Source organism: Andrographis paniculata, unplaced genomic scaffold (genome assembly GCF_009805555.1).
Source record: "Andrographis paniculata isolate CXL003 unplaced genomic scaffold, ASM980555v1 Contig35END, whole genome shotgun sequence".
Lineage (NCBI taxonomy): Eukaryota > Viridiplantae > Streptophyta > Magnoliopsida > Lamiales > Acanthaceae > Andrographis > Andrographis paniculata.
In genome coordinates, this window is record NW_026137568.1 from 1,302,359 (window position 1) to 1,313,876 (window position 11,518).

The 11,518-nt window shown below is 34.2% G+C and overlaps 2 protein-coding genes across 2 annotated transcripts; both read left to right on the plus strand.

The window, feature by feature from the left end:
* Positions 1 to 485: 485 nt before the first annotated feature.
* Positions 486 to 3,233, plus strand: LOC127249007 (guanine nucleotide-binding protein subunit gamma 2). The gene is made up of 4 exons (XM_051271599.1): positions 486 to 809; positions 1,779 to 1,831; positions 1,940 to 1,984; positions 2,812 to 3,233. The coding sequence occupies exons 1-4, from the start codon at positions 699 to 701 to the stop codon at positions 2,894 to 2,896; spliced, it is 294 nt and encodes a 97-aa protein (XP_051127556.1). The 5' UTR covers positions 486 to 698; the 3' UTR covers positions 2,897 to 3,233.
* Positions 3,234 to 6,196: 2,963 nt separating this feature from the next.
* On the plus strand, positions 6,197 to 10,611 carry LOC127249196 (pyruvate kinase isozyme A, chloroplastic). Its single transcript, XM_051271898.1, has 6 exons — positions 6,197 to 6,990; positions 8,413 to 8,503; positions 8,623 to 8,816; positions 8,945 to 9,066; positions 9,340 to 9,818; positions 10,075 to 10,611. Exons 1-6 carry the CDS (start codon positions 6,427 to 6,429, stop codon positions 10,374 to 10,376), a joined length of 1,752 nt encoding a protein of 583 aa, XP_051127855.1. The 5' UTR covers positions 6,197 to 6,426; the 3' UTR covers positions 10,377 to 10,611.
* Positions 10,612 to 11,518: the final 907 nt, after the last annotated feature.

Consider the following 11,518-nt stretch of genomic DNA (forward strand, 5'->3'; position numbering starts at 1 on the left):
TTTGTAAAATTGAAATAATATAATTTTAAAAAAATTATAAAAATTAAATAGTAAAAAAAATTTAAAAAATATATACTATAGCATCATTTCTCTTTATTTTTCTGTTCTGTTCTGTATATGTGAGAGAAATGAAAACAAGAGAAATAAAAATAATTTATTTTTTAAGAGAAATAATACTATTTTCATTTATTTGGTCTCATTTCTTTGTACAAAATAGAGAATTTTATTGATGTGAGATATTGAAAAGAAAACTGATTTGGTAAAAAATAAAATAGATATATTGAAAATCTGTGTAAAATTTATTTAGATAAACAAAGATTAAAAGTCTTATCTAAATACAAAATTAGCTTTTTAAAAAGATTTTCTTTTAATTACAAAACTTATTTTCTTTTAATTCGTCAATTGTTTTGACGAATTCCAATTTGCAATGAAAAGAAAGTCGTAAGAAAGCAGTGCAAGAAAGCTTCTTTTGCTCGAATAACTCCAAATTGAAATACCCCTCCAAAAATTAATAAATTAAGAAATTAAAATTAAAAATTATTATTATCATCGATTCGACGACGGCCCTGTCTTCGATACAATAACAAAAGATCGAACCCTTTTTCAAGTTTTCTTCTGTTGATATTTCGATTCATTCGTTCTGTTCTTGCTTCGACGATTTTGAGGTTCTTTTGTTTCCCAGTTTTTTATCATCAGTTATGCAGCAGACAGGGCTTTCCGGCGAGCTCCGATCGGCGGCGGATGTAAGAGGGAAACATCGGATTTCGGCTGAGCTCAAGAGGCTCGACCAAGAAACTCGATTCTTGGAGGTTGTTTGCTTCGCTTTTTTTGGTTTTAATTTTTTATTTTTTTGACTTTATTGATGTTTCGATTAGGGTTCATTTTCGATGAAATTAATGATGATTAGGTGTTGCCCTCTGTCTTGTTTGTTTGTTTGTTTGTTTGTAGGGTTTCTTTTGGGGAATTAAATGAGATTTGTCCCTTTTAGTTGTTTTGGTAATTTTGATTCTTGAATTTGATTCTCGAATTGAATTTGATCTCGATGGTTGTGTTCAAATAGGGTAAGTTTTTTTGTTCTAGTGCTTACATTTAAAAAAAAAATAAAACAAAATGGATCTTTAGTTGGAGTGATTTGGGTTTTTGCAAACTGTATTTTGTTGTCTGTTTCTGCAAATTAAAAGTGTTTGCAAGAAGGGGACAATGTGGTGCTTTTAAGGTTTTGATTTGAATTTGGGGTTTAAATAGTGATTCCACGATATATTTTGTGAAAAAAATAGTATATTTTTGCGGGATTTCGATCGTGATTTGTTCGAATTGATGGTTTGAGTATGTTTTCGTGGGGGTGAAAAACGAGCATTTTGGTGGGCTTTTAGTCAAATGTGTTTCTAGAAGTTTAGTTAGTAAAAATTTTGTAATAATTCTACGCTGTAATTGTTTGTCTGAAGATCGAACTTTGTAGAATTAAGATTGGATGCTCGATTGCCGCATCAAATGGATTGGAAATCGATGATGTGCGAAGGGAGTTTTTGTTGATGTTTGAGATGGAACTAATCGGAGAAATCTTTGCATTTAAAAAAAAAACGAGTATCGTCACTCGAATTTAACGTCCTTCTTAAAAGAAGTTTCGTCTTTTTTCCTCAGCTTTTCCTTTTTAACGGAATCGAAAAAACGTCGTGATTGGTGCTTCTGTCGAAAATGGTTTGTTGTGGAAAAGCAGTTGTGATCGAATTCTTGTTTTTGAGTTTTGTAATAAAAGTTGTTTGTTATTACCGGCACAGGAAGAACTCGAGCAGCTCGAGAAAATGGATAAAGCGTCTGCGGCGTGCAAGGAGTAAGAAACATATGATTATTCAAATGCATCCCGATTTATGTTTTTTTTTTTTTTCGTGATTGTCTGATTATTCGGTTGTCTAAACGAAACTATGTTGTTTGTTATTAGATTGCTGGTTAATATCGAGACAAGACCGGATCCTCTACTTCCCGAGTAAGAATTCTTGCATTTGCGTCGTAGATTTGATTTGCATAGACTAAGGTTTCGTTTACATGTGTCGCGTCAAATATCGGGATTTGTTTGGTTGTGGTTTGAAATTGATTTGAAATTAGTATTAGATTTGACTTTTTATTTAAATACTATTTTAATACTACCTTAGTCCATAGGAAGAGTACAGTTGGTATCTTTGAATATTAATTATCATATTAATACGTAGTACAAATAAAAAAAAAAATACAAAAAATATCTCTATTAATATCTTATAATACAAATATAATGATATTTGTGGAGTAAATTATATAAAATGAGGATATCTTTAATATTAAATATAATGACTAATAAAGTAAACGGTACTCTTCTTAGAGGACTGAGGTAGTATTACATTTTATGAAAAGAAATAAGTAATATATTTTTATTAAAAACGTGCGGAGATTTGTGTTTAAAATCATAAACAAACAAACTCCTAATTTTTATTTACTATATTACATTAAGAAACTTTTAAAGTTTGTCTAGATAAGAGTTTGGGAATTTTGATTATAGTAAAATGTTGAGAATTTGGTATTATATTTTGTGAGAATAAATAGATATTTTATTTATATATATATATATATATTTAAAAAAAAATTAAGTTAATTTATAGTGTCAGAACTTTCAAAAATATGTATGTAATCAGAGTAGTATTTCCTATATACAAAATATCGTAAATTAAGCACTTATTACATCACATCGTAGAATTATTATTATTTTTATTAATTTTTTACTATTTTCAAAATATGTCTTAAGAGAGTCTAAAAGTATCGTTCATTGTTTGCGTTTTACAGAACAATCGGTCCGATAAATCCCACATGGGACAGATGGTTCGAAGGCCCTCCAAAGTCTGAAAAGTGCCGGTGCCGGATTCTATGATCAATGCCGAGGTTTCTTACCAGATTTCTTTGTTTCCCCCCAAGTTTTTGTGGATAAGTTCTCTTACAACTTGGTAAGCTTTTCGCAACATGTCCGAGGAATTCGAGGCTATCGCAATCCGAGGAAGGCATTCATAGTGAAAACTTGAACTTCGGTATGTTAGTGCGATTGATAGTTAAATCATGGCGATCATTACATCTTATAGCTACATTATTCGAACATTATATTAGCTCTTCGATGGGAAATTATCTTACATTTGAAAGAACTATTGTGTCTTTTACAAATTATTGCACAAATCTTTAATGCGAAAGCGAGAACAAAGAAAGGAAAAATACGAGCCCATTTTGAACGCGATGGATTACACGAACCATGTAGGACTACATGGGACATGTCCGTGTTCGGACATTGTGTGACGCTTTAGTTGTGTCTTCGCCCGTTGCCTGGCAAAGACAAGTCCGGTCCTAACATTTTAGGGGTCGCAGCGAAATAAAAGTGTGTTAACTAAATGAGTTTATTTTCATATTCAATTTTTTATAAAAATATATATATTTTGTCGTGAGAAAAATAAAAAGAAATTTTAAATTGATTAAAATAAAATTTTCTTATAATTTTATATTGCCTTTTTTTAAAAGAAATATATATTCAATTTTTTTTATTTTGTAAAATTACCTATATTAATAATGTATATATATTTATTTGTATTAATATACACGTCATAGGTAAATATCAATGGGTGGATTCGGAGTAAGTTTTACAGGTCCGGAAATGTGCCTGTGCCCGTTAGGTTTTAGGATCCGTCTCGCCCTGAATCCTTCGAGTTCGGAGTCAATCCGGCAAATTTATTTTTTTATTAAAAAAATAAAATATTATAATTTATTTTAATAATTTAATACTAAAAAAATAAATATTAAAAGTAACAAAAAGATTTAATTCAAAAAATAAAAACAATCAAGTATTCCGCAGTTTATATTTTATTGAAAAGTTTATATTGAATAGTGTAATTTATTGAATAATTTTAATATATATATATATGTATATATGATAGTTTATTACATATCATATGCACCTCGTGGAATGGAAGTACCTAAAAATCTACCAATATAATAATGCATCATTTGTGTGTTTGTTTGGAAGTTTACGGATAATTTTAGAGTTTTTAAAACAATAAAAATTTAATATTTGATTTTTTATTACGTGGAAAAAAAAATATATTTAATGTGATTTATTTTAAAAAAATTAATATAGATAATTAAATTTAGATGTTTCAAAATTGTATGGTTAAACAAAATTTTTTAATTGAAATTTTATATAGTAAAATTTTAAATTATATTTATTTGATACTATAATATAAATATGTTTTGATATTTTATTTTAAAGGTAAAATCAATTTTTACTATAAAATAAAAAAATATATATTTAATTTAATATACGTTTTTAAAAAAGTTGATTATATACTAGAAAATCCCCTCCATTTAAAAATACAATATAATGGTCTAAATGGAGTATTTCTTATTTAAACGATTCACTATATTTTCAAGCACTATTTTAAATTATGATTTTCAAAAAATAATAATAAATAATACAATTTTTTTTTACAAAAGTCTAAAAGTAAAAAAAACTTTCAATACTCGTTAAAAAAGTCAAATAATTAACTTAATATAATGTATTTTTATATTTGTTAGATTTAAATATCTATTTTGTACTATTATTTATTTTAATTTAGTATAGAGCCCACTATTATATATATATATTTTTGTATTCTTATTTTCGTAATAATACAATTTCATAATTTATCCACAAATTCTAAAATGGTATCAAAGCAAGATTTTTTAAAACCGAAACCGTAAGCACCGCTGCTGTTATTCGCCAGACACCGGTTGACGCTGCCCCCACCATTCGAACCACCATTGTCCAGGCCCACACTCGCCGTTGGCGCGAATCGCGGCGGAAGGCACTTCCGCTGCCGCCGTTTTTTAGTCGCCCATGACGGCGCGTCCGGCCTCCTCCAGCTGTCGTTTTTCGGTCGTCGCTTATTGTTTTGGTTATCTACGTTGTTGTATGGTTGGTTTCGTCATTAGAGTTAATTTATTTTGCTTTTGTTACTGATATGACTTCGTCAGTCCAGAATATCGTGACTCTTTCGCATCGAGTTCTTGCTTCCAATTCCTCTTATGTCATGGACAATTCGTAGTATTTTGATTCCAATTCCTGTTATGCTGATGATATGATCATCACGGGGATGATGCGTCTGGTATTCCTGATCATCACCCTTCGTTATTTTTTGGGACTTGAAGTCTCTGACTCACCTGATGGTTTCTTTCTGTCTCAGGCTAAGTATGTCTCAGATCTTATTGCTTGAGCTGGTCTCACAGATTATCAGATAGCCTCCACACCTCTTGCGTACGACGTTCGATTTACCCCTCATGATGACACTCTTCTTGATGATCCTACCTTATATCGCCAGCTTGTTAGGAGTTTGATCTATTTAATTGTTACGCAATCGGATATCGTTCATGCAGTTTACATATTTTGAGTCAGTTCATGACCGTTCATAAGACCTCTCACCACTCTGTTGTCTGGCATATTCTTCTTATGTGAAATATATTCTTCTGCATGGTTTATACTTTTCATTTCACTCATCGACTATCAGCGGTTACTCTTATGCCGATTGGGGGCTAGTGATCATGCCAATCATCGATTTTTGCTTCCTCTTAGGTGAATCTTCTAGGCGTAGCAAGAAGAGACTTTAGTTTCTCGATCGAGTGCCGAGTCAAATTCTCTCACCAGAACTTTTATTATTGACTGATCTTTTCACTGCTTAGGTATAGTGCTACGAAGATGGCCCACAATCATACTTTCCACGAGCGTACCAAACATATTGAGTTTGATTGTCACTTCATTCGACAGTATGCCATCGGTGGGGTTGTCCAGCTCATTCGGGTCTCCTCCGCATATTTGACAACAAATATCTTCTTCAAGTCTCTTATTCTCTGCTGCTTCCGATTGCTTTTGAACAAACTATCTTAATTACCTCTTCAAGATATATTACTACAAGATATATCTAAAACTCTCAACCACACATGGTTCGACTAGTGTGACTTTCTTGTCGGCCTAGTTTGAAAGATATTAAATTCGACTGAAATTTAGCAGATACGGATAACGGCCGCGGGTTCCACGCCATTTAAAAAAAGAAAAAGAAAAAAAAGTCTCAAACTCTAAATTAAAAACAAACACCCAAGTAATAAAGTTATTATACCATAATTGGATAAAAATAAATAAAAATACGTACTACTATTTATTGAACTATTTCCTCAATCTGTTGGCGGCGATACTTCCGAAGCTCCGCCTTGATTTCTCCGCCGTCGCCAGAGCCTAACCAGAGACCATTTTTGGCTATTTATCGCCATCGGATTCAGGATCTCCGCCGCGCTCCACCTCCACTCGATACGCAACGACGCCGTTCACCACTCTCCCCGGCGGCAGAAGCATTAGGTTTTACTGCTCAATAATCTCTGTGTGAGAAATCAACAATGGCGCAGTCGCTGAATCTCTTCATTTCCACACCTCACACCACAAAGCCACTCATCTACCGCCGCCTCCCGCCTTGCACCGCCGCCGTCTCCCGATTTCCGTTCGCGCAAAACCCTAGCAAAGCCGCTCTGTTCGTCAAAGCCTCTGCTTCCGATCCGAATCCCTCGATTTTAACAACCGACAACGGCGCCGGCTCCGCGGCGCTGCAGGAGAGCCTCCGTGTGCCTGCGGTGGTTACGGATTCCGGCTCGATCGACGTCGATGCGGTGACGGAGGCGGAGCTGAAGGAGAACGGTTTCCGGAGCACGCGGCGGACGAAGCTCGTCTGCACGATTGGTCCTGCTACTTGCGAGCCGGAGCAGCTGGAGGCGCTGGCGGTCGGGGGAATGAACGTTGCGAGGATTAACATGTGCCACGGCACGAGGGAGTGGCATCGGGAGGTGATTCATAGTGTGAGAAGATTGAATGAGGAGAAGGGATATGCAGTGGCGATTATGATGGATACTGAAGGAAGTGAGATTCACATGGGGGATCTTGGCGGTGCTTCCTCTGCTAAAGCTGAGGTATTATTATTATTATTATTCATAGAGATCTAATGAGCATTGATTTCATTCAAGAATTTGAATTTAATTGCATTTGTTGCATTTCTTGATCCAATTACGCCATTGGAAAGATGATTTAAGGGTATGTTTGTTAGAGAGAATGTAATTGGAGAGAATAGAATTGTTCAACGGAATTTGACATGGAATGAGAATTGATTCTTTTTGTTTGATAAAAGTGAGAATTCAGCTGATAAATGCCACATAGAAATGCATCAATACGGATGGATCGATCGGGTGGAGATGATGTATTGCGTTCTAGTGGAGTGAGGAAAAACAATAGAGAGAATGAATCTACTGGGAGGAGTGGGAGGAGACAATCAGAAAGAGAAGGTTTTAGTAGAGTGAGATTCGCGGAGAAATATAGTTTATTTAGTTGGTGATTTATTTTTATCTTTTTTATTTTTTGGTTTTTTATTTCAGTAGTAATTTGGATGTGATATTTTGTGAGATAAGAGAATGTACTTTTATAGAAAATTGTAGAAGTTGAATAGAAAAAGTTAAAAATTAAAACCAAATGACACCCTGCAATTTTTAATCTACATTTCTGTCCATTTTGTAAAAAAAATTCTTTATCTTTGTACTAAACGCACCATAAGAAATGATAGCTCTTGAAAATCGAAACAAATTTTGTGTTGGCTATATTGTCTATTACAGGTTTGAAAGCACAATGTGGTCATATAATGAGACTGCTATATGTCGTAATGGATTAAGCTTAGATATTAGGGTTTGAAATCGATACATTAATTTTTTTTTTTTTCATCGAGTGTGCGGCTTCATATTATTCATTTAGGTTGTGTTTGTTTCGGGGTTTGGATTTGAATGGTAAAAATTTGAATTTGAATAGTTATATGATGTGATATAAATAGGTGTTGATGTGATATTTTGAATGTAAAATTGATTTTTCATATAATATGAAAAATGAAAAATAATTGTTTGATTCGATATTTTTGGGAGGAAAAAATTTGATGAATAGTAGATTTTGGGGAAAATCCCCCAAACAAACACACCATCAGATGAGCAGAAAATGTTTGTTATAAACTTAAATCAATCAAAACTATGTGTGCTATTCTTGGATTAGTGCTAGGTAAGAGACTTGCCAAGTTAAAGAAGGATATAATTAGTTTCGTTAAGTTAAAAGGTTATTATTATTTTTTTTCCAGTTAATCATGCATATTTAACCAGTAAGATGAATTTCTTTTGGGTACAATCTTTGTAGTTTTAAGTTTTATGGTATTGTACAAGAAACTGAGTCGGCAACACTATTTTCTTGAGATGCATGGTATTTTTTAATCAATGAGAAGCAACAACAAAATTGCTGTTGTTGCTGCCACTCATGATATACTGTTATTGGTTATTGTTAAAGCTAAGTGTAATCTTATGCAGGATGGTGAAATATGGACATTCAGCGTTAGAACTTATGATTCAACTCTTCCGGAACGCACTATACATGTGAACTATGATGGCTTCGCTGAAGGTTGAAGAGATCCAGTTTCATATAGTACACATATTAAGCTTTAAGGTGTGGTTGTTGATTTGTCGTGTACAGAAGGATATTGTGGGCTAATAGAACTATTTTTTTTCTTCAAATGACAGATGTTAAAGTAGGCGATGAACTTCTTGTAGATGGTGGAATGGTAAGGTTTGAGGTGATTGAGAAAATTGGTCCAGATGTCAAGTGTCTCTGTACAGATCCTGGTCTACTGTTGCCTCGAGCTAATCTTACATTCTGGCGTGATGGAAGCTTAGTTCGAGAACGAAATGCAATGCTTCCTACGATATCGTCAAAGGTTGGCATCATTGTACAGTCATTTTATTAGGATATAATTTATTTTTCCTCCATTGAAGCAAAGACTAATATGAAGGCATGTTTTTTTTTTTTGGTTTCATTGGTCTAACTTGGTGCATTCTGCCTCAGGATTGGTTGGACATTGATTTCGGCATTGCTGAGGGTGTTGATTTTATCGCTATATCTTTTGTAAAGTCTGCAGAAGTTATAAAGCATTTAAAGAGCTATATTCAAGCACGTGCTCGGGATAGGTGAGGTTTACACTAGTTTCTTTTCTTTTCTCCCTTCAGATGCTTAATGATAGTTCTTGATTATAATATTGAATCTCTAATGTTGACAAATTTGCCTTACCACTATTCTGAAAGAATCACAGGTGGTGTTATATTAATTTGAAGATTGAAAGTTATGTTGAATTTCTGATGAAACTTAAATCTATACTCTTTGTGTTTACTGTTTACACATCATTTTGTCTAATTCCTGAAAAAAATGTCTAATTAACTTGCGGAACTGGTGGGGCAATGCAGTGACATTTCTGTGGTTGCAAAAATAGAAAGCATAGACTCGTTAAGAAACTTAGAAGAAATAATTCAAGCTGCGGATGGAGCCATGGTGGCAAGAGGAGACCTGGGTGCGCAGATCCCGCTGGAGCAGGTTCCATCTGCACAGCAGAGGATAGTCCAAGTCTGCAGACAACTCAATAAGCCAGTAATTGTTGCGAGTCAATTGCTTGAATCGATGATAGAGTACCCAACACCTACCCGAGCTGAGGTAGCTGATGTTTCCGAAGCAGTTCGTCAAAGAGCAGATGCTCTAATGCTGTCTGGCGAGTCTGCCATGGGCCAGTACCCTGAGAAAGCATTGACCGTTTTGAGAAGTGTTAGCTTGAGGATTGAGAAATGGTGGAGAGAGGAGAAGCGTCATGAAGCTACCGACCTGCCTGGTATAGCATCTTCGTCTGCAGATCGCATTTCTGAGGAGATTTGCAATTCAGCTGCTAAGATGGGTACGAACCATTTATTTTGTGCCATCTTCGGATTGGATAATACTTTCTTTAGGCCACTTCCTTAAATTTACGGACTTGTAGAAAACTATTATCCTATGGTAATTATGGGTAGTTCTCAGCTCATAAGTGAAACATTTAACTTTCAAAGTAGCATGATATGAGAGTTAGGATACCGAGCTCAATCGAATCCTTTGTGTTTTCATTCCTTTATTGTCTTTTACGTCTCAATGATCTGATTTTGGATATTATATTGCAGCCAATAATTTAGGGGTGGATGCCATCTTTGTCTACACGAAGTCTGGTCACATGGCCTCTCTGTTGTCTCGCTGCCGACCCGACTGCCCAATTTTCGCATTTACTACAACCACCACTTTACGCCGACGCCTGAATCTCCAGTGGGGTCTAATACCATTCCGTTTGAACTTTTCTGATGATATGGAAAACAATCTCAACAGGACTTTCTTCTTGCTAAAAGCACGGGGAATGATCAAGTCAGGGGACCTTGTTCTTGCTGTCTCTGACATGTTGCAATCTATTCAAGTCATGAATGTCCCGTAAGAGGTGGTTTCACTTTTATGTTCCAAGGTAGCGATCAAATGGGTATTTAGAGAATACTTATTCGAGCATTTCTGTTGACAAGAGATTCGTATGGAGCAAATATTAAGTGATGCATATGTATGTCGAGGAGTGAGATGTATCCCCTCCCTTTTTTTGGTTTCTCATGTTTATGAAGTTTAATTATGTTGGATTGTTGCTTTGATCTGTTGAGTGAGAAGTTAGATTCTCTTTAAAACTTTCTTTTCTGCCTATTTCTTGCTATTGATAAGCTATTACATGAATTGTCGATATTGATGCGAGTTGTGACACCCTTATCTACTTTGTTTTTTTCCTCTAACTGGGCGAGCATTGGACCATTTGAAAGGAATTCCTCTCTTGCAGTTTTCCTAAAAGAAGCATGGATCGGTATATATTTGGCTATCTGATGGAGCCATTAGCCCCAAGCCTAGAAGACATGGAATTGCTGAAAAGAAGACAAAAAAAGGTGAATCCAGCTTGTACCTCTCGTATTTCTCATTACGGCAATTTTACATTTTCTTTTTTCGATAATATTTGGTACGGTACTGTATGATGTTTTCAAATATTTGGTTGATTTATTCTGTTCTAGTTTAGATGATCATTTGTCTGATTTAAGGAGAATATTACATGAAGGCTCCAATAATTCAATCTTTTTAGATCTCCTCAGTCTTTGCTTAATAGATTTTTCTATGTTATGGTTTTGCATCTATCAGTCTTTTAAAAACAGGTTAGGCTTCACATTTATTTAACAGCTCAAGTGTTTCCGCGTTTCTTTTATTATATTTCTAGACTCCCTTTTCATAAACCACTTGTCATAGAGGAAACCTTTGGCTGAGTTTTAGGAAGTTTTGAAAAAATTGGAGAATAGTAAGAAGTTAGTACTTTATGTGATATTTTGTAAGAAAAAAATATGTATTTAAAGTGATATTTTGTGAAAAGAAATAAGTATTTTGTGATGGTTTCTTTAAAATCGTACTGTAGATGAATAGTACTACAAGTGGTTTTTGGATATACGTGGACAAAGCCTAAAGGGTGTGTTTGTTTTCAACTTGAATTGGGTTTCGAGGTTTTTGTTTTTAATTTGAATAATATTTGATATGATGTTTTGTAAGAGTAAAAATTAT

Coding starts and splice junctions, on each gene's coding strand:
- LOC127249007 (XM_051271599.1), top strand. CDS start 699: ATGCAGCAGACAGGGCTTTCCGGCGAGCTCCGATCGGCGGCGGATGTA. Junction 1,832..1,939: donor GCGTCTGCGGCGTGCAAGGA/GTAAGAAACATA, acceptor GTTTGTTATTAG/ATTGCTGGTTAATATCGAGA. Junction 1,985..2,811: donor CCGGATCCTCTACTTCCCGA/GTAAGAATTCTT, acceptor TGCGTTTTACAG/AACAATCGGTCCGATAAATC.
- LOC127249196 (XM_051271898.1), top strand. CDS start 6,427: ATGGCGCAGTCGCTGAATCTCTTCATTTCCACACCTCACACCACAAAG. Junction 6,991..8,412: donor CTTCCTCTGCTAAAGCTGAG/GTATTATTATTA, acceptor AATCTTATGCAG/GATGGTGAAATATGGACATT. Junction 8,504..8,622: donor CTATGATGGCTTCGCTGAAG/GTTGAAGAGATC, acceptor TTCAAATGACAG/ATGTTAAAGTAGGCGATGAA.